This window comes from Neofelis nebulosa, chromosome 18, assembly GCF_028018385.1.
Source record: "Neofelis nebulosa isolate mNeoNeb1 chromosome 18, mNeoNeb1.pri, whole genome shotgun sequence".
Taxonomy (NCBI): Eukaryota; Metazoa; Chordata; class Mammalia; order Carnivora; family Felidae; genus Neofelis; species Neofelis nebulosa.
Genome location: NC_080799.1, coordinates 7,947,165 through 7,968,822, shown reverse-complemented (window position 1 = coordinate 7,968,822; position 21,658 = coordinate 7,947,165). Strand labels below are relative to the sequence as shown.

Genomic DNA, 21,658 nt, shown 5'->3' with positions numbered 1-21,658 from the left:
TCCTACATACTTCGCAACAAACAGGGAGGAAGGGCCTCCAGCTATAGAAACACCTTGCTTTTGGACATTTCTCAACCCTTTGCAAAGCACACAGGGTTGGATACACTGTTGAACTCCTGACTCCTCTCTCCAAATAGAACTAAACCAGCTGAGGGGCGCCTGGGTAGCTCAGTCAGTTAAGTGTCCAACTCTGGACTTTGGCTCAGGTCACGATCTCATGGACGGTGAGATGGAGCCCCGAATCGAGCTCTGCGCTGACAGCACTTAGCCTGTTTGGGATTCTCTCTGACCCCCCTCTCTCTACCCCTCGCTCCAGCATTCTCTCAAAAGAAATAAAAACAAAAACGAAAAACAGCCGAATGAAATGTTCCACAAAGAAACCTCAGAGGTGTGAAACTATGTCCCCAGGAATGGCTCCTACCTGGCCAAAGGCAGCTCCAGAGCCGGAGACACCGTGTTCAGAAAGGCACTGAGCTCACAAACCCATTTGGAATAGGGGTACCAGATAAAGTACAGGACACCCGGTTAAAATTTCATTTTGAATAAACAGCGGATGTGTTTGCATAGGACACAAACTAAAAATATTATCACTCAAATTGAACTGGGTGTCCTCTATTTTTTTCTTCCTCTCTCTAACTCTGGCAAACCTAGTTCCAGGGAGGTCAAGAGGCAGTGTTCCCATCCCCTCCTGACTGATCCCAGAAGCTTTTCCTTCCTTCACAGAGCCTAAGCAGGCAAAGTCCAGAAATGCTTTTCCTTTTATTTCAGAGGAAAGGAAATAAAGTCAGCCACTTCCCACACCCCACCTCTTAGCTCCTGCCTCACCCAGAACACGGAGTGAGGGAGGGACAGTCTCTCATAAAGCCTGCCCTTCCCCCAAAGCTCACTTCCCTCAAAGTGGCAAGGTTAGAAAAAAATTAACCACGCTGTCCCTCCCCTGGCACTGGACAGAGTCCCCACTGCAGCCAAGGAGGAGGGAGGAGGAGGGCAGATGAGGGGAAAGGACTTCCCTCTCAAATACACAGGACCCCCCTCCCCGCCCCTGCCCCAGGCAGAGAAGATGCCCTGGCTGACTATGGGGCAGGGTGGAGGTAGGTTTTGGGGCAGGGAGCAGAGAAGAACCCTGAAAACCTTTTCCCTTTAACCTGACATATTTATATATTTACAGTTATAAGGGAGGGGAGTGAGTTTGGGGTAACATTAGTTCTTCGAAGGCAGGGAATGAAAGCCAAATAGCACCCCCATTTTGGTCACATTTGCCTACCTCCTAAAACCTTCATTGGGGAAAGGGGAATGTTTGAGGGTCCTGAGCCCACAGCTCACTCTGAAAGAAGGTGAGGCAGCAGAGGAGGGACGGCTGGGTCCCATCGAGAAAAGGGGGCACTCATGCCCTGCCTCTCCACCAGCTCCCCACATCTCCACACGGCCCAGGCGGGGGCTACGCCAGACCCATCTCCTCCAGCACACTGCGAGGCGACTCATCCTCCTGAGGCAGAGACAGACAGAGGGTGACGCAGAGACACCAGGAGAGGCGGACAGGGAATGAGGCAGAGGAGGGTGGGCAAGACAACAACATCACGAGTCGGGGAAGCACAGAGAGACAAGGGGAGGGGAGAGAGAAGCCAACATGAGCTCAAGGCTGGAACAGCTGGGGACCCTTCTGGGGAGCTCCCCAGTCTCCAGGGACCACCCCCCAGAGGCCAACTGTGGCGAGGAAGGAGGTCCAGGTTGAGTCCACCACCACCCAGAAAATCCCAAACCAGGAGCTTGGTGAGCAGGGGCGCAGTCTCAGTATCTGAGGGGGAAGGGTGTGAAGCTGGGACGGGGGCGGGCAGGGGAGGGAACCTGCTTTCTGAAGGCTGGGGGTGCCAGCTGGCTGGGTTCTTTTATTCAGAGTGGGGGCAGGGAGTAATCAGTTGGCATCAGGTCCCTGAGGAAAGGTGAACCAGACTGCAGAGAAATGAGTCATTAGGGTCTGAGCAGAGCACTAGTAACAGGGGTGGGTGTGTGCCAGGGCACGTGTACGTGTGTGTGTGTGTGTGTGTGTGTGTGTAAAGGGGAAGTCAGACCAGTGAGGTGGCAAGTTCAATTCTGCTCCTTCTCTTACTGCAGAGATGAGCCCCCATCTTTCCCCCTCCTCAGAGCCAGCTCGGGCCAGCTTGCTTGTCATTGCAGATTCCGGTGACTCATCTCCCTGCACCAAGTCTCAGCGGTGGCACAGCAGAGAGGGGGCAGGCAGTAATGGGGTGAGGGCGGGGGCGTCAGAGAGCAGGAGAACCCCCAGCCAGGCACCCTCTGCCCCAACCCCCGAGTCCCCGCCACCCTTCGCTTCTGAGGAGCAGAGGCTTTTGAGTGTGTGAGTGTGTGTGTGTGTGTGTTAAGAAAAAATGGGGAAGGAGAAGACACCAGGGGAGTGAAGAATCATGTGCCCCTTCTCCAATTCCCTGAGCAACCCTAAATGCCTAGAGAAGGATGGGACATGGGAGATTCAGCTAGGATGGGACACCTTGGGTCTTGGGAGAAAGAGGGGGAGCGGGCCCAGCGGGCTGCCTGCCACCCATACCTCCCACCCCGGGCAGTCAGAGCTTGAGGGCAAGCTGGCCAACTGGGTGCTGTGGGGGCCAGACGCCACAGGGAGGGGGGCCCCCTTGGTGGCGGGAAGGGGGCAGCCGTGGCTGGCAGGCAAGGTGTCCAGGGCAGGGAGGCCACCCTCCACCACGGTACTTATCTTCCTCCTCACTGTCCCAGGCCCGTACCTCCTGCAGCAGGTCTGCCTGCTCGATGGCCTTCAGCACACTCTTCTTGGAGGTGTCCTGGACATCTCCCCCCATCAGAAACTCGTCCAAGATGAAGTAGGCCTTCTCAAAGTTGAAGATGATGTCCAGCTCGCACACCTGGGAGGAGGGGGAGGGAGAAGGCAGGGTTGAGTGTCAAGGTGCGTTCCCACCCCACCTGCACCCCAGCCGCCCACTTCTTTTCTTTTTTTTCCTTTTCTTTTTTAAATGTTTATTTGAGGGGGGGAGAGGCAGAGAGAGAGGGAGAGAATCTCAAGCAGGCTCCACACTCGGTGTGGACCCCCACGTGGGGCTTGATCTCACAACCAAGAGATCATGACCTGAGCTGAAATCAACAGTCAGGCGCTTAACCCACTGAGCCACACAGGCATCCTGCCCACTTCTTTTCTCATCATGGCTCCACGGTCTTCTCTTTGGGACCACTTCTCCCACCCCGGGCTCTTGCCACGCAGGTCGATGACCTCCCCAACCCATAGGCCTTAGCGTTCAGTTTGACTTTTCCTTCTTGACTGTAGTTCCTACTGCCTTCCCCTCCAAATCTGTGACATTGTTCCCACCAGAGGCTGGCTAGTCTCCCTTCCTAGACACTATGGAGCAGAGGAGGAGACTCTGAATCACAGGTAGAAAGACTTGAGTTCTAAGCAAGGCTCTGCCCCTAGGCAGCTAGATGCACATGTCACTTCATTTCTCTGAGCCTCAATTTTCTCATCTGAAAATGCAGATAACAACACCTACTCGCAGGATAGAATAAGGAGCAGACACGAGAGCCTGAAAGCCCTTTGTAAACCATTAAGTGGAATACAAATTATGGAGTCATTACTATTCTCCATCTAAGATCTGAGCTGTCAATGTCCAGGCTATACCCCAGATCAGTTAATTCAGAACTGCTGGGGGTGGGACCCAGGCATCACTAATCAACAACAACAACAACAACAACAACAACAACAACAACAACAAACCTCTCCAGGAAATTCCAATGCAAAGTCAAGGTCAGGAGCCACTGATAAAATCTGAATTTGGTTTCTGTCCTTATGGGAGAGGTCCGAGCTGAGCTCCACTTGATTAAGTGGCAGATTCTGATCTGCCCCCCCTGGGCCCAGGGGCCGATTAAGGGATATGGCTAATAGGCTTAAGGCTTAAAATGGGAAATTAATTACTGTTCTCACTGCTCCAATTTCACCTCGCCCAAATCTTCTAGGCAGAGCCTGGAAGGGTCCCAGGGTTTGGCAGAAGAGGGGACTGCTGGGTACGAAAAGGTGGGTGGGGACACTTACGCTGCCGAAGTATTTGTCCAGGAGCTCCACATATCGGTGGATCAGCTCCAGCGTGATGAGCTCATTGTCTTGGCCCTCGATGGCGCAGCAGAAGTAGAGGCTGGCATATCTGTGGACAGGGGCACATGCGGGGTAGCTGGAGGGGCTGCTGGGCCTGCTTCCGGATCCAGGCTTTCTGCACTCAAACCTCCCATTTGACCTCATTTCCAGCTCAGGGTCTATGTCCCTACTGGACACAGGCAGGGTGACCCCAGGGTATGCAAATAGTAACTCACTCTGCCTCGAGGTGGCTCTCACAAGCACAGGCAAAGACAGGCACGCACACTCTTTCCCTCTCGCCCTCTGACCTGTTCAGTTTGACTCAGCAAAATCCTGAGTGAACTAATCCACCTGCTCAAAGAAGGAACTGGACAGGGTGTGGGTGTGTGTGTTGGGAAAGGTGGTGCAGGACCTAGGACTGTTGAATGAGGCTGCGAGGGACGTGTGCAATGGACAAGAATAGGGCCTTTGCGACAGAGGTGAAGTAGGTGTCAGGTTGAGCAGTACAAGTGGGGAACAAGAAGGTCTTCAAGGGAAGTTCAGAGAATAAAGGAAGAAGCTGAATTCATCACTGCCCTCCGGACGCCCTTAGTTTCCAATCCTCCCTGACCCGAAGGGATGCCTTATTTCTCGGCCATCTGAACCCACTGCCAGGCCCCAATCAAGCAGGGTCCAGACCGGTCTGAAAGCCGGTGGTGAGTCACCTCTTATAGACGACTTTGAGATCCCTCCACTCCAGGAAGCTGCACATCTTGGGCTTGCGAGCCAGAACCACCTGCATAAGCTCCCGAACCATTTTCTTTCGCTCCTTGTCCGATGTGGCCAGGTACCATTTTTGCAGCCGCAGCTTCCCCTGCCGGCTGAACAGCAGCATGAATCGCATCTAGGGAGAGGGGGCAGAGCTGAGGGTCAGAGATTTGGTTCTCTGAGTTTGTTTACTCCAGAAACACAGCCACAAATGCATCCATCACATCCACACACATCTAACTCTTCTCTATTCATGGCCCCGGTTGCTTCGAAAATCAGACCTTGCCATCAACTCTGGGTATTCCCGCCAGCAGGTGCCCTTCCTTCTGGAACATGTCAGAGCTTCTGAGTCTGTCATTTGGGCTCAAACCCTGGCTCTACTAGTTGAGTCATTTGCCTTGGGCAATTATTTCATGTCTCTGGCCCTCAGTTTCCTGGTCTGTAAGATGGATGTAATAAAAGTATCTTCCTGTTTGGAGGGATTAAATGAGTTGGTATATGCAACTGTGCCTGTCACGTGGTAAGCACTGTAACACATTAAGAGTCAGTATTATTATTCCTTCACCTTCTGTTTCATACTTTTGTCTTCCACAGGTCATTAAAATGCCTAATAGAGTGACAAACAGCCCATAGCTGAAGTCAAAGAGAGGTCTGCTTTCTTCCATGGTCCTTCTGTCCACCACCACGCTGAAATGGGGTATTTTGTCTCTAGAAAAGCTACCTCAATTCTCCACCTCATCCTGGACACACATTCTTGCTGATGTCCCCAGTGCACTGCCTTCAATTGCCAGTCATATGCCCAGAGGCATTGGGACCCCCAAATTCCACCCTCCTCTCTCCTCAGCCATCCAGGCATCTGGCCACTGACAGTCCTCTCTCTTTTTTCCTTTTAGGGTGACTCCTGTTAGGCACCGACACCTCTCCAGACACCAGGTGACAATTTCCCTTTCAGTTCCTCAGTTAGGACCCTGCATTCAGGGTGTTTCCTGAAGCTTTGTGCAACACAGTGCAGGCTGAGTTGAGCGGGGAGGAGGGCAGAGCCCTCACTACCCCTGTGCACCCTCAGTTTCCCAGTTCCAGGGGGTCCAGTCTATATATCCTGGAGTTATCGCCTTGTCCCTCCAGTGCTCCTCTCCCTGGGCATTACCAGGGCTGGAATCCGTGGGTGTTTGAAACAATACTAGTTTAGGGTTTTGGGCGGTGGGGAAGGGAAAACACTGCTAGCGTGGTGGGAGGGCAGCAGAGGGGCACAAGGGAGCCCTGCGCGTCTGAGATTGGGGGGCGGGGAAGCGGGAAGCCAGCAGGAAGACGGAAGGCCTGGGCTCCGGAAAGAGAATGGGATGGGGGGCGGAGAGCCAAGAACACGGGAGCCGGGGATCCGAAGCCTGGGTCCGGGAGAGCAAGACCTCGAGCCCACTTGGCTTTCCCACCTCACCCCAGCCTGTAGGCGAGCTGGGAGATAAAGCGAGGCAGGACGTCCACTCGTCGGACCCGGAAACTGTCCCCTCCCACACACGGCTCTCCCCGCGGGCCGCCGCTCCTCTGGGCTGCTCGGGAACAGAGGGTCTTGGTGACCCGCCAACCCCGCCGCCTCCCTCCGCCGGCAGGCCCCCGCGCCCCTCTTCCTCCTGCGACTTCCCTGCGGCAGTGGTCGGGAGGTCCCCTTGGACCGCCACCCGCGACGTCCCCATGACTCGGGAAGGTCCCGCCGCCCCTAGTCACCCCCCTCTTGCCCCACAAATGCGCCCCTCCCCGCCCCTTCTCCCTAAAGCCATTTCCAGCTGCTCTTCCTTCCGAGGCCGGCTCGCCCACCCGCTCAGGTAAGTGCGGCCTGTGAGGACCGGAGGAAGAGAGGGCGGCCCGCACCGAGGGCGGCCCCCAAGGACCCCCGCAGGTGCAACCCACGCCCCTCGGTTCCCCCTCCCCTCCCTCTCCGCACAGCCTACCATCCTGCAGCCTCCGGCTCGGCGCGTCCCTCTTCGGCCACCGTACGCGCCAGCTCCACTCCCTTTCTTATCCTTTCTCCTCCTTCCCTCCCTCTAGCCTGAAGCCCCGCCCCGTCCCGCCCCGGCTCGGAGGCCCTTCGAGTGGCGTACTGCGCAGGCGCCAGCGCCGCGGGGCGCGCGGGCGGGGCTGGAGGCGGAGAAGCGGAAGCCATGGCAACCAGGTCCTCGACTTCGGCTTTGAGTAGCTCTATCGTCATGGTAACAAGGCTTTCTGGTAGGCTGGTTGGGGGATGGGGGGGTGGACAATGCGGTCCTCGCGCCTCTGCACCTTGAGGGGGAAAAAGGCGGGAAAAGGGGTGAGAGGCGGAAGGGACGACCATTGGAGTTTGTGAGGAAGCGGGGAGGACTAATGGAGGGCCCGGGGCGATGGAGACGGAGCAGGGTGGGAACTGGATTTGGGGTAGGGGCGATGACTTGGGGAAGGCTAGACAAAGCGCGGTGGTGGGGCTGACATAAGATAAGGATGGAGCCCAAAATAGACATGTACTGAGAACCTGCTAGATGCAGCACTCTCCTCAAGTAAGAAATGTACAGGTAATGAGGGAGACGGGCAACAAGAGAGAAAAGGAGGGGCTGATATTTAAGCGATGTGAAGAAAAGGGAGAGGGGCATGAACGAAGGCCAGAGGAATGTAGAGCATCTTACAAGGTGAGCATGGGTCGAAACTGAAAAGGGACACAGGTAGCCTAGACACAAGTTTAAAAATGAGGAGGCTGTGGATTGGGATACGGGCTCTTTGGCTGTCCATGTGCGTGTATCTTTCCTTGCGGTCAAGTAAAGCGGTTCGCACCTAAGAGAAAACCTTACATTTTGTCATGTGGAAAATGACGTTTTTAATTTTCGGGTACCACTTGAAACAATCGTTGGGAAGGCCTCGCCTGTCTCCATTTTATGTTCTTTTTTTCTTCCTCTTGGATATGGAAGTAATATGCTATTGTGGCAAGACAGGGGGCCTAATGCATCTGACATATAGTGTGGTCTCTGACCCTTACCGGATGTGCGGCCTCAGGTGAGTCATTTCAGCCGAGTTTCCTCATTTGAAAACTGAGGATGGCCGTCCCTGCCTTGCAAGATGGTTTTGAGGATGTGCAGAGTATCCGGCATACTGTCAACGCCTGTTAACGGTGGTGCTGATCATTTTCTCCCATTCTCAACTTTTTTTGGTCTACTCCTTTGCCTTCTTCCTCTTTTTCATTCCCCTTTCTCCTCTGCCTTCAGCTTGCCAATGGCATACATGTTGGCGGAAGTATCTTGATAGTTGTGTGTTTTGTTCTGTTTTGTTTTGTTTTTAGGTCAAGTATAAGATCAATAAAGCAAGCTGTTGGAGTTAGGAAGGGTAAATCATTAGGGAGTGAAAAAAAGGAAAGGAAATGTGTAAGAAGGGCAGAAGGCAAAAGGAATGAAAGAAATGTGCTCCTGGTAGGAAGAGGAGAAGGTTGTAGATAAGGAAGTAATGAGCCGTGAGGCAAAGACGTAAAGCAGAGAGCTGAGCAACAGCCTGTGGAAATTTGGAAGCTCTAGAGATGTGAACTCCTACACTCCTTGGAAAGCTGATACTTTCTAGAATTCCTTGTCTCAATGTGGCATTGCCTCGCTGCAGAAAAGAGAAGATTTGTGAGAGAATTGTTAGAAATATGGGTTTTGCTCATGTAGAGTCCTAGACTTCAAGTGGTTTACATCATTTTGAAGACAGTGGGCTGGATTTCTTCACTGTTAGCAAACGGTGGATGTAGCGAATCTGTGAGTTAGTGGATCCAGTGTGGCTTGTGTCTGCAGAGGAGTTCGGATTCGAGGCCGTGGGCAGTTGGGAGTCACTATGGTTGCCTGAGCTGATGAATAACTTGGCGAGAACACTTTTAAGAAGGTTAATCTTACAGTAATCTGGGGGACAATATGAAAGGATAAATGGAAGGCTGGAAGATCATCTTTGGGAATCCAGGCACAAAGATGAAATGGAGAGTTACAAATTGGAGAGGTGCCTGAAATGGGCTAATCAACTCACATTGATGACTAATTTGTATTGTCACCCTACAAACCATGCTGACACCTCCCTGAGCCTTCCCTCACCTGGTTGTAGCGGTGGTTCCTGCAGTGGTTGGCAGGGGGGTGGCCTGAAGCCTTTTCATCTCTATGAGTTTATGCTCTGTGTTTCTCCCTCTTGTGATAACCTGTGCACCCACTTTTTGCACATTCTTTAAGTAGTGCATAGTTCCCAGATGATGTTATTTGTAGTCATCATTGTTTTTTCCACAACAACAACTTCTTCTTCTTCTTCTTCTTCTTCTTCTTCTTCTTCTTCTTTCTTCTTTCTTCTTTCTTCTTTCTTCTTTCTTCTTCTTCTTTTTAACTGAGCAATCGGGACCTTACTATATGCTGTTCCTAACAGTTTGGACAATTAGAATATCTTCTGTGGTGGATGTTTGCCCTTCTTTTCACTTCCCAGGCTCCAACCCCATGTTGTAGGGTTTGGGAATCCCACCTTATGAGTCTAGGGTGAGACAGAACAACCTTCCAGTGAAACATTAGAAGTTTCCTGGGGTGTCTGGGTGGTTCAGTCAGTCAAGTGTCCAAGTTCAGCTCAGGTCATGATCTCGTGGTTTGTGAGTTCAAGCCCCAAGTTGGGTTCTATGCTGACAACTCAGAGCCTGGAGCCTGTTTCAGATTCTGTATCTCCCTGCCTCTCTCTGCCCCTCCCCTGCTTGCACTCTGTCTCTCAAAATAAATAAATAAACATTTTTAAAAAGAGAGAAGTTTCCTGACATTCACTTTTGCAGCCTTCTTCGTGCCCACAGCATTGGCATGTCTGCTGGACTCGACCAATCTGTGCATCTGTCCGGACTTTGGTCCAGGAAGGAATGAGGTGATGGAGGGGATATAAGACTCTGGTAGAAGGGCAGAGGGTCAAAACCTAGGGTGCCAGTACAGCGGCACCAATGGCAGTGTCCGGGGCCCAGTGAAGGTTATAGGGCAGAGTCACCAGTGTGATTTGGGGCACTACCTCTAGTGTGAGACCTTCCTCTGGTTCTCTGGCCCTCCTGGAAATTCCCTGAGCTCCCCAGTTTCCTCTGGTGCTTCCCTTAGCTAGAGTTGGTTTCTGTCCCTGGTAACTAAGAACCTTGCCTGGTACTCTCGGTAAGCATGCCGTATTGTCCCTTGGCTGCACGTGTGAGTTGGCCTTGTCTCTTCAGCTGGATTGTCTCCTTCAGAGATGGTATCTTTTTTTTTATGTTTATTTATTTACTTAGAGAGAGAGAGAGCACGAGCAGAGGAGGGGCAGAGAGAGAGAGAGAGGGAGGGAGAGAGAGAGAGAGAGAGAGAGGGAGAGACAGAGAATCCTAAGCAGGTTCCATGCTGTCAGCACAGAGCCCGATCCAGGGTTCAGACCCACAACTGTGAGATCATGACTTGAGGCAGAATTGAGAGTCAGATGCTTAACCCACTGAGCCACCCAGGCGCTCCCTTCAGGGACGGCATCTTATTCATCTTCTGGTTTCTTCACAGCATCAAACATAGTGCTTGTTGACCGGCTTCAGTTATGATTGGTATTCATGGTTATCAAATCTAGATATTTAAATCTTCTAGTCCAAACTATTCTAAACTCTAATTTTGTGTATAGTGGGTAGCATATTCAACACGTATTATTTCTGCTAGAGGATGAACTGTCTTTTGGTGTTTCTACTGTGCCTGGCACGATGCCTGACATACGGCAGCAGATACCCAACATTAGTAGAATAAGCGTATCCTGGATCCCCCATTTGGAAATCCCAATGTCGTCTCAAAATTCACTTGATAAAACCTTCGCCTTCCCCTGAAACCATCCCATCTTTTGGCTTCCCACCATGGTCAATGTCACTGCCTTTTCCTAGACTTGCAGACTATGAGCCTGGGACGTGAAGGATAACAAGAAAGCATGGCTGATTCAAGGGACATAGTCCAGGCTTGTCTGACTAGATCGGGAGAGGGGGAGGAGACTTGACTGGCTGGGTTATCAGAGGAGGGAGGCAGCAGTCTCAAGGTGACTTGGGACTTCCTCCTCAGGTGTGTCCCTTGAACGTGCCTTGCTATTATTTTTCCTTTGTCATTTTGTTCACCGTGTTTTCTCCAATGCCCTACAGTTCTGCCCCACAGACCCAAATCCGTCTTCTCCATCTTGTAAGTTGCCAGCAAACGCCCCACTCCAAGTAAGCCTCACAGTCTGGTGTAGACTCTAGTGATCATTTCTACAGTGTTCCCTTCAGCCCTTTTTGAAGTGACTCACATAGCATCTCAGCTTTTTAGTGTCTATTCTCCTTAGGTACTGGATAGTTAGAAAGACCACTTACACTTTGCAAAACGTGCTTCACAGCACCCCTATCAAGTTAAGCTTTTAAATAAATACTTGTTTGATTGAATGGGGTTCAAACTCAGGAGGATTTTGGCAGAAGCCACAGCTGCTTTGCTTCAAAAAGAGCTTTCCACTGGAGTCAAAGCGACACCTGGTGGCTAGGTGATAAAAGGCCATGTGGTGGTAGGACGCCGGTGTGCTGGCTGAAAGGCAGAGGTGTGAGCGCAGGACCCTCTGGTGACTGGCACGTGAGACCCGTGTTCACAGATGCCACAGCCTAAGTAGTTTTGCTACTCTCACCCCAAAACTTACTTGAGGAACCACCTCAAGGAAAGCGGCTTGGAAAACAGATGGTGTCTCCTTGACAAGTTTCATTCTGATGGAATATTTTTTTTACCATTGAGGGATTTTACAGAATGAGTCATACCCTTTGCCCACACGTGGGCAGATAAATAATCCCACTGCGTGAGGCTTATGAGAAATGTAATGATGGCTGGAAGCAGATCTGGTTGGTTTTTCATTTCTAAAGAAATAGAGGAAGAGAGATTTGGAAGGGTAAGGAGGGGGCCCGGGCGGAGCCAAGCGGGACCAGGCAGGCTTTCCACTGTGAGGCTACATCGTCATCTCTGTGCTCAAAATATCCAAGAAAAGCAGAGGGCACCGCTAAATGGGGCACTTCCTGGAGCAAACTCTCTCTGCGGGGGTGAGGCCTTCTGATGAACCCTTTTCTTCTGAGACCTCTCAGCATGTATGGATGGTTTCTGAACTGTCCACTGTCAAATCAGGCTAACTTGTTCTGGGTTTTGAGGCTCTTGTGGTTTCTAAGCAAATCTGTTACAGATAGGTAAATCCTCAACAACTAGCCCAGTGCCTGGAACTGGTCATATTTTCTGGGTGTAAGGAGGACACAAGATCTATCTGAGTCCCTGTATCCCTGAATTCTTGGACCGTTGCCTTCATGACCCCAGCTACCTACTACAAGCTGAAAGGGAGACCGGTGTGAGCGGAAGGGAGTATTCTTGCAGGAAGAGGAATACTTTAGTACCAGCTGAAGTTTTGGCTACAAATCTCAGTGATCTCGTGAACTGGATTAGGCCATGTCTAGTTTGGGTAGCTCTGGTCTGAGCCAGCTAGAAGCAGGCCAAAGTTGCCTCTATGGCCCCTTTTCTCTAGTTCTGTGACCATATCTTGGTCCTGCAGGGGTTGCCAGAGATTTGGAAAGGGAAGAGGAAGCACTCACTGAGATTGAGAGCATCTCTCTAAAGCTGAGAGTGGGCTTTAGTGGGCTATGCGTTCTACTCCTTTCTTCTGGTTCTTGCTCTGGTTCCCATTTCCTTCCTTCCTTCCTTCCTTCCTTCCTTCCTTCCTTCCTTCCTTCCTTCCTTCCTTCTTTCCATTAAGTTTAAAATTTTAATTCCAGTAAAGTTAATCCTTTGGCTTTCTAAGGAGAGAGGAAGACTTTCCTTCCAGGTCGGATTGGGCTTTAGGACCCCTCTTACTATATAGACCCTCATGAGGGAAGAGAAGGCCTGAAAAAAGATGAATCCAAAGAGATGAATCCATAAAGAGAAGATGCCAGACATCGGCACCCACCTGGAACACATTAGTGCACCATGTCGGAGGCTTCCAAGAAGGTCCCTGACTGTCCCTCGAGAGGGACACAGGAATGGCGGAGGCAGTGGGAAGGCCTTTCGCACAGGTCGAGTGAGTGAGGGTGAGCAGTGAACAGATGCCCCTCCTGAATTTATGTCATGATCTAAAACTGCTCCAAGGAAGTCTAACACAATTTAGAGAAAGTTGTAACGTGAAGGTTCCTTTAGTTCAAGGCCTGAAATCTATCTTTATCCATGGCAGTGGGCTTATCTAAGCTTGAGAACAGGTAAGATTCTAACCAGGCAGAATGATCACTTTTGGCTGTTTTTGTGCCATTTGAAGATGTTCGTATTACCCGACCCATGGGGAGTGCCAGGCGAAGGAAACAGACTCGATCTGGGTTTTGAGAAGTGGGGAGTGGGGCAGGTGCAGGGGTGGGGCATTTGGCGGGGAAGGAGATGGCATGAACAGAGATGGGAACTCCCAGGGACAGTGGGCATGAGCAGGCCTGTCAGGGAAGGTATGAGGTGACAGGTCTTCGGGGGACCCCTCTTTCCCTTTTGACGGTGGCACCCAGTGTGGGGGTGTGTGGAATTATGCCCTGCACACCATGTCCCTTGGGTCTTGTGCAGCCCCGGTGGTCCACCCTGTGGACTTCCCTGTGGCAGGTCTTCGTGACTTGGGCTTGTGGGTGTGTGTTTCGTAAAGCTCCCCTTTACTGGAGAAGGGCTATGAACTGATGAGCTTTTGACTTTGTACTGTGCGAAATGTTGGAAATAAAGGCAGGGACTCTTTCGGACTATTTTTACTTATTTATTATTTTTAAAAAATATTTTACTTGTTTATATATCAAAAGTGAAAAAGCATATAATTCAACAGTTTCAAGAATGTCGGACCCCGCATTGGGGTATCCTTACGGGTACTGTGTGTGGCTGTCACTCTCCAGTGCATGATGAGAAACAAACAAACAGACACACAAAAGAACAAAGATTTTTCACTGAGGAGCACGGTGGGATGATTAGGGTCCTACTGGCTCACATTCATTCGTTCGACATCTATGTGCAATTCTTCGATGAATCGGTCTTGATGTCATGCCCCCTAGCTCCTTGGTTTTCAGAAAGATTACCTAGCTGGGGTAGTTGAGTCCAGGCTCATGGTCTCTCTCATTCTCTCTCCTCTTCCTCCTCTCTCTCAGTCTCTCTCTCTCTCCCTCTCTCACGTGTCCACTGCTCACACACAGCAGCCGGAAATGACACGTTGAAGTGAGTCACCAATGCGGCTATGAATCACCCTGTAATTGGGGAAAGTTCTGTCCTTCTAGGTCGTGCAGCCCCTTGCTCTCGTGTTCCTAAATATATTGGAAAATTTTGAAACCACTCTGTTCTCACTCCGATCTCTCTACCCGCCACATCCTTTTGGTCCCTAAAGTGGGCTGAAGTTAGATGATCTTGCGGGGGGCGCGGGGGGGGGGGTCTCAGCCCTCGAGTGGAGAAGGGCGAGGAAAAGAAGGCTCGGGCAGCCACAAGGTGGCAGAGTGGGCCCCACCATCCTGGCCACCCAGCAGGGTGGCCAGTCAAGTGGCCAGACTCCTGAGATGCAATGACCAAGACCACCGAGGAACACTACTAGCTAGTTCAGATTATACGTTTCTCTTGAGAGTCCTCTTTTTCTTTAACAAGCACATGTGGACAAGGCTGTGATAAATGCTAGGCACACCCCGGCATCCCACCCTCCCCACCAGATGAGGGCCGAGAGCCAGGCACACATCCCACTCTCCCCCAACCCCCCCGCCCATTCCTGCAAAATAAAGTTTGTGGGAAGCAGAAACCTGCTTCTATGAGTAAACAAGTCACCTACACTCCAAAATAATACACGCACACTGTTTCTGGGAGGGAGCCGGCCAGGTCGGAGTGGGTCTCCGCAGGGAGGCGGGCAGGTGCTCTGTCCGTGTGCGGGACCACCGAGCCAGGGAGCACAGGCCTCGAGATGAAAGGGTGTCTATTCCACTGGCCTTCTTTGGCCCGCCGCCAGCCTCCTCAGCAGTGGCAGACAGTGCAAGAGTGACAGCAACGTGACTGGAACGCAAATAGTGTCTACCAAGCGCACAAAAGCCCCCGTAAAGCCTTCTGGTGCCACCCTGCCAGGGTCTCGGTGGGGTCCAGGTCTGAAGACCCGGATGGGCAGAGCGATGGGCAGAAGCAGCTGCGCGTGTGCCTGTGCATGTTTTACAGTCTGCTTTGGAGACTCAGCTGAGCGTTGGCGGTCTCCCCGGGGGGCTCCACGAGGGAGTTTTCCTGAAAGGTCCTCTTCTCCATTCCTGGGAGAGGCTGAGGTCTAAGAGGCAGATTTGAAAGATTTACCTTTTTTTTTTTTTTGAAGGCAAAGGCCTTCTCTTTCTCCAGAAAAATTAATTAAAATAAAAGTTTTCTTCCTTTGGAGCTCTTTCTTCTTGGCTACATCTCCAGTTCTGTCACAGATGAGGACTGCTTCACCCTCGTGGTCAGGGTTCCATCACTTGGCCTATGAAGAGGACTGTTCCTGAGAATGGACGAATCATAGGAGATGAGAACAGGGAGAAATGGCATGGCTCGCCCAGCCCCATGTTTACGGATGAGCTGAGATGTGAGAACGCAAGTGAGCTGTCTGGAGTCCCAGCTTTTGGAGTGACTAAGCTAGGGCTGGGGTCCTGGCACGGTGCTCAATTTGTGACAGAGCGTCATCCCTGAAGGGAGGGGGAGGGGCAGAGTTATGGACTGGGGCAGGAGGGAGCGTCTACACCTGTCTGGACTGGTGTCTGAGGCGAAGAGACGCGGGGGCAGGGGGGCAGTGGAGCCTCCCCGCCCCGGCTCACCTGTGGGGTTGTGCCGAACCACGAAGAGGAAGGGTCTGTCCATGATGATCTCCTCGGGGGCCATTCGGGCTGATACAATAATGGCTGAGAGAGAGGGAACAGTGTTAGAACAGAAGGACTGGGCACTGGTGCCTGGATTGATCATAAGTGATCCATTGACACCAGCCTTCTGATAGCAGCATTGGAGGGCGACTCGGAGGCTTAGTTGTTCTTCCCATCACAAACTTTAACAGTTTAGGGAAGTTCTCTGAGGACTGGCTGCCTCCAGGCATTTCAGAGAGATTTACCAGCTACTCACCAACAGCTATTTGTGTAACCCTTTTTAGAATGTTGATAAGCAAGTTCCTTAAGCCGACTGGCCACTATGAGCACAAAGCCAAGGCTTCCTTTGAGGGACCTTTTCACCTTCACGGGGGCCTCAGGAGCCATTGGGTGGGGGACCGGGATTCCAGGAAAAGTGGGCCTACAGCAGGCTAAGAAACTCTGGGGGGATAAGGGTGATGCCCTGAGCACCTGGTGTGGGGGGTGCCCCTCTTCGAGGAGAGGCTGGTGAAGCAGGGCCGTGGGGTCCTCCCAGACGTGGGCCCCTCCTTGGAAGTCCTGGGGGGACACTCACCAGGCCTCACCTGAGCCTGACTCACCTGTGGAGGAGGACGCCACCGTGCCGCTCTCATTCACCTCGATCTTGACTTTTTGCAGCGCCTGTGACACGTACAGTGCCTCTTCATCTGAAACAAGCGGATCCGAGTGTAGATCAGCTGGGGTTCTCGGAGATACACTCCTTTGTCCTCTCAGGGGCCCCCCAGTCCACCAGCATAAGGAGGAGGTGGGAGGAAAATCTCTTACCTGAGAGACTCGAGAAGTCCGCCTGGTTTGGCTTAAACATGTCAGTCATCCCCAAGTTCTCCAGGGGTCTCCGGAGGTTGACTTCACTTTCCAGGGAGAACCTGTAAACAGGAGGGGGAAATAGCTCAAGCTCAGGCCGCCCCTTGTTGCCTCTGCCAGGCCCCGTCCACGTATCCCCCTCAGCTGACGGGATGGGGATAGGTGTGAAAGTGGAGGAGGGAGGCTTGGTTTTTTCACATCTGTGCGTCAGGTGTAATGTAAATGAACAACCCCTACCCACACACCCTGGAATCTTGAGGGGGGCGGGGGCAAAGGGCACATCCTCCTGCAAGATATTTGAACAAAAATCTGGTCTGTAGATTGTGTTTCTGGGAGTGAATTCTGAAGAGGACTCCAGCAGAGAGGTTTTGGGGCACTTCTGCTTCCCATCAGGGCCCGAGTCACCTCAGTTCTCGTTTTCTAGACGTGGGGGTGGGGGGGGGTAGAGAACACAAGGGCACCCTAAACAACTGAATCTTCCTCTTTCCCCAAGCATGGCATTATAACAGCTGGAAATTTGGGGTAGGTGTGGTGGGAGGCTTCCTTGCAATTCTGGAATTACCCAGCCTCGGCCTTCTCCACCCTCTGTACTCCTGCAGAAGGATTTTTTTAATCTGCTTTGTTGGAAGCCAGCTAGAAGCTGTAGTTCTGGCTGCTTTGTCTCCTTTTGTCTCTTGTTTGGATGTTGATTTGAGCAGATGGGGGTGGGAGAGGGTCATCTCAAAGGCTGATCCATCCCTCTCCCCTCCCCCCTCATTTCTCTGGCTCTTCTTTTGGTTGGCTTTTGCTGGATATTCTGAGGGTGGGGAGTGTGGGGGCAAGGGCTAGGAAAATTCCCCGCTGCCCTCTGCCCTCCAGCAGAAACAGGAGCAGAGATGAGGAGAGGAATCTTAATCAAACCCAGGCCAGAGTGTTTCCCATCAGCTTCCCACACATATCCCTGCCCTGCAAATGTCATACTTGGGAAACATGGGGGTGGTCCCTTCAGGGAGCCTTGGGAGAGGGGAGGGGTAGATAGAGAGGATTAGAGCATTGGCAAGTGTGGTGCGAGCAAGGGGTGACTTACTTGGGCAGAACCAGGAGGCGGAGCTGTCTGGTCATATTCCCTTTCCACTGGCTGATGAGCTGGGCATCCAGGATGTTGGTGAGGGCAGAGAGAGGCACCTCTTTTTCATAGGGAGCAGCAATGAACATGCTGAGAGTGTCCCCGTGGTAGGGCAATTCCAGGATGTCATAGTAATGGCCGTCGGGGGTGGAAAACTCAGCTGTGAAGGCACCAAGATGGCGCACTGAAAATGGCTTCAGCTCTCGCTTCTGACCCGGCACTGGCTTTTCAACTAATTCTGTCTCATCCATTCTTTCTGGAAGCCACCTCTCCACCCTGGCTTTTGAGGCTCCCTAGTCGGTGTTTTTTATCCCCATTTCCCTCCTCTTCTGCCAATGCAGCATCTTCTGATACTGTCTCCTTTTGGCCTTCTTTGCCTTTACCCCTCTCTCCCCCACACCCAGCCACTGATTTATCCCAGCATCTCCTTCATCTCAACTTCCACATAGGCCTTCCCCCAGCAGGATCTGTGAGCCCCTGGTGATCACCTAGAAACATGTGGGTCATGTGGTCATATTTGGGCTGGAGGGACTTTCTGGACTTTTTTTTTTTTTTTTTTTTGATGTTTTTATTTAATTTTGAGAGACAGAGACAGAGCGCAAGCAGGGGAGGGGGAGAGAGAGGAGACAGAATCCGAAGCAGACTCCAGGCTCCGAGCTGACAGCAAAGAGCCTGATGCAGAGCTCGAAGTCGCCAACTGGGAGATCATGACCTGAGCCAAAGTTGGACACTTAACTGACTGAGCCACCCAGGCGCCCTGCACTTTCATCTTGCGTGTGATACAAAGCTACTTTCTGCTGCTCCAGTTATCCCAGTAGCTCCTACCTGGGGATTCTTTGTCAAAGATGGGCTATATTCGAGGGGTTCTCCTCCCTGAGAGGGGAGCACCCCGGGGAAGAGATGCGGTAGCTGTGGGACTTGGGGAAAGGGTTTTGTACTCACTGTAGTTGAACTTATTGGTCTGAGCCATCATGGGCACAGAAACGGTGCTGCCATCAGATTTGTGGAAGAGGCGGTGGTGGGTGCCTGACTCTGGGAAGGGCGTCTTCCACTGGCCATTGAAGTAGAGGGCGTTCACCAGCATAAGGCGCGTCAGCTGGTTCACGGCCCCTTCGCCCAGTAAGTCGCCAATCATGCCTACGGGAAAGCCAGGTGGGCAGGAGGCTGAATATGTTTTAACCCTTTTAGATGGTTCCCTTCAGTCCTTTGAGGGGATCCGGTCAGGAGGCAGACGGGGGTGTAAGTGAGCCAGTCTAGCTGTGTTCAACCTGTTCATCTTCCTAAGAGTCTCAGGAAAGCTTCCCGCTCATCGCATGCTCTGGCCCTGGGATCCTGTCCAGGATCAGACCCGGACGCTTAAGTCTTGCCTTACTTTGCTCCCCAAGCAGCAGTGTGTGTTTCTTGTGGTTATTACTGTTGTCATGACATCTCACAGCACTTTAGGGAGGCCCTTAGGGTTGGTTCATGAGAGGGCCTACTTTGAAAACCAAGATGCTCTGATTCTTCCAGCACCTGCCCTGTCTACAGAGAACAGCATGCTGATGGGGAGAGGTTGGGATTCTGGGGACTTGTTTCTAGATCCCCTTCCTCTGCAGGCCCTTGGGACTGGCCTCCTCTCCCTGCCCGCTCACCTTTCGTGTGTGTCTTCACCCAGTCGTTGACGATGAACCTGGCTCTATCCACCTCTGAGAAGTCCACTTGCTTGACCGTGGTCCGGAAGAGCCTGAAGAAGTGAGGCATGAAGCCCTCGACCAGCTTCAGATCCCGCTGGACAAAGATGGCATCGGCCGTGCTGATCTCATCCTTGTTCCACGGCCCCATGAGCTCCTTGTACAGCTGGCGGAGGGCAGGGGCCATGCCCTTCTCTGTGCCGAGGCAGGGCCGAGAGGACACATTAGCTTATGTTGAGCCAAGGGCCCCCAGCCGGGCCAACTTCCCCCAGGAGAGGCCCAACCTGGCGCGTGTGGATGGGGCTCTTCTGTTCCCCCGGGGGTCTCTGGAGGGAGATTCCCTTCCAAACCTTAATCTCTTCGGCATCTCTCTCTTCTCCTCAAAAATCTCAGTCCCTAACCCCTTTTTGGGTTAGAATACTCTTCTCTGCTTTTAACGAACCCTAAGTTTTTTCTTATCGTAAGACTAACTGTGCTAAGCATTCACACGTATAATCCTATTTAAGCCTCACAGATAGTTTTATCGTCCCCATTTTGCAGATGTGGAAGCTGAGGTCCAGAGGTGTTAAGGTAGTAAGTGATGAGGCACACCTGTTTTACATCACATCCCCTGGCCTGTGCCCCTTGTGACGGACCCAGAGCCCAGTAAAGATGCCCTGTGACATGGCCGCATAGGAGCCGGCTCGGCTCAGCTGGCGTCGGCCCGCCTCTGCTTCTGGTTGCTTACACCCCTGTCCCGTGAGGACAGTGTGAGTGCCCGCCCCCTGCTCTGCCCTGTCTCTCACCATCAATCTGGAACTGCATGGCTGCTTGGATCTGCTGCCGAGTCTCTCCTCCTGTCGTCAGCTGCAACATGGCCAGGACCGAAGCCACCCCGTAAGGTGAGAAAACCATGTTGCGGTCCTTGGAGGCCCATGCCACCTGCTGAAACACCTTCACTCCAAAGTCTGTGGTCAGTCGGGCCGCCTGAGTCTGGCGGTGGTAGGAGGCCGACCCTTCACCAAAGACGAGGGCCAGGCCCAGGGCTAGGCAAGCAGAGACTGGAGACATCCGCATCCTAGAGCAAGCGGAAAAGGATCTGGTGAGAGGAGAGTTCTGGAAAGCGGCACCCCAACCACAGGCCAGGCTCCCCGGGTTCACCGCTGGCAGGTAATACCTAAACACAAGGGCAGGAGTCCTTAAGAAACCCTGGTCGGCTCCGATTCTGAGCCTTTCCCCTCGTCTCAGCCCCAGGCAGTCTTTTTTTTTTTTTTTTTAATTTTTTTTAAAGTTTATTTATTTTTGAGAAAGAGAGACATGGAGCCCATGCTGGGGAGGGGCAGAGAGAGAGAGGGAGACACAGAATCTGAAGCAGGCTCCAGGCTCTGAGCTGTCAGCACAGAGCCCGACGTGGGGCCAGAACCCACGAACCGTGAGATCATGATCAGCCCCAGGGAGCCTTAAGTGCATTTCCACCAGTGGGACTTTGGGAAACCCCTGGCAGCACCCTGTAGCGTATCTCCCTTCCCTTCAGGAGGCCAAAAGACTAAATTGTAATAACGCCTTTGATTTGCATAATGCTCTTAATTCTCTTCTAAAGCTTTCTCAACCGTGAATTTTTTCGAGCGAGCCAGCATGAAAAGCCCCTTTCCAGAAGTGGGCTGGGCGTCCTGATGGAGAGGGATGGAGAGTTGAAGCCCCTGTTTCTGTGTGGTGGGGTTGGCGGTGTGGCCTGGCCACCTTCCGTCAACTCAGGTCTGCAGTTCTCCAGGGGGGAAAAAGAGGAAAAGTGAGGATCGTGGACAGAGAACATTTTATAGGAGGGGTGTTCTTCGCTTTAACCTCAGGAGGAGATGGAGTTTTTTTTCTCTTACCTGAAGTTCTCAAAGGCCCCTTGTGATTGGTGGTCTGTCTTGCTGTTGCTGAATCGTGGTGATTCTGCAGCCGGAGAGGGCGTGTGGCTCTCCTGACAGTGCTCTTGGCCCCGCAGCCAGACGCAGCTGTGTTCCTCCAGAGGCTGCTGCCTCCCTTTATACCAGATGTGGGCAGGAAATAGATGAACTCATGGTTCAGCCCCACCCACTTTCTCGCTCTGCAAGTCCCTCTGAACGGCTGGCCAGGCCCCCTCGGCACCTCCCTCTGCCCAACTTGCAGAGGCGTGTGCTCGTGCTGTTCTGTGTGTACGTGTGTCAGAGGGGTCAGAACAATTGAGCAAACCCCGGTCGCCTTGGCCCGAGGGCCTCCCTGGACTTGCTACCCTCTGCCTGTGTCTCCCTCTTTTTGGATGATCTTCCAGCTCGACCCCTGGCAGTGCCAGGCGGCCCCAAACTACCCCGTGTTTGGGATTACCTTCCCCGATACTCAGCTGGGGAAAAACAGTTTACGTTTCC

General features: G+C 52.4%; 2 protein-coding genes across 2 annotated transcripts; both read right to left on the bottom strand.

Moving 5' to 3' along the window:
- Positions 1–1,286: 1,286 nt before the first annotated feature.
- Positions 1,287–6,915, bottom strand: AP1S1 (adaptor related protein complex 1 subunit sigma 1). Its single transcript, XM_058710305.1, has 5 exons — positions 6,802–6,915; positions 4,813–4,991; positions 4,070–4,178; positions 2,757–2,894; positions 1,287–1,486 (listed from the first exon to the last, which is right to left on the bottom strand). The coding sequence occupies exons 1-5, from the start codon at positions 6,802–6,804 to the stop codon at positions 1,439–1,441; spliced, it is 477 nt and encodes a 158-aa protein (XP_058566288.1). The 5' UTR covers positions 6,805–6,915; the 3' UTR covers positions 1,287–1,438.
- A 7,656-nt stretch (positions 6,916–14,571) lies between these two features.
- SERPINE1 (serpin family E member 1) lies at positions 14,572–21,287 on the bottom strand. Its single transcript, XM_058710302.1, has 9 exons — positions 21,143–21,287; positions 20,075–20,346; positions 19,251–19,484; positions 18,562–18,756; positions 17,581–17,779; positions 16,476–16,576; positions 16,271–16,357; positions 15,630–15,713; positions 14,572–15,316 (listed from the first exon to the last, which is right to left on the bottom strand). Exons 2-9 carry the CDS (start codon positions 20,343–20,345, stop codon positions 15,279–15,281), a joined length of 1,209 nt encoding a protein of 402 aa, XP_058566285.1. The 5' UTR covers position 20,346; positions 21,143–21,287; the 3' UTR covers positions 14,572–15,278.
- Positions 21,288–21,658: the final 371 nt, after the last annotated feature.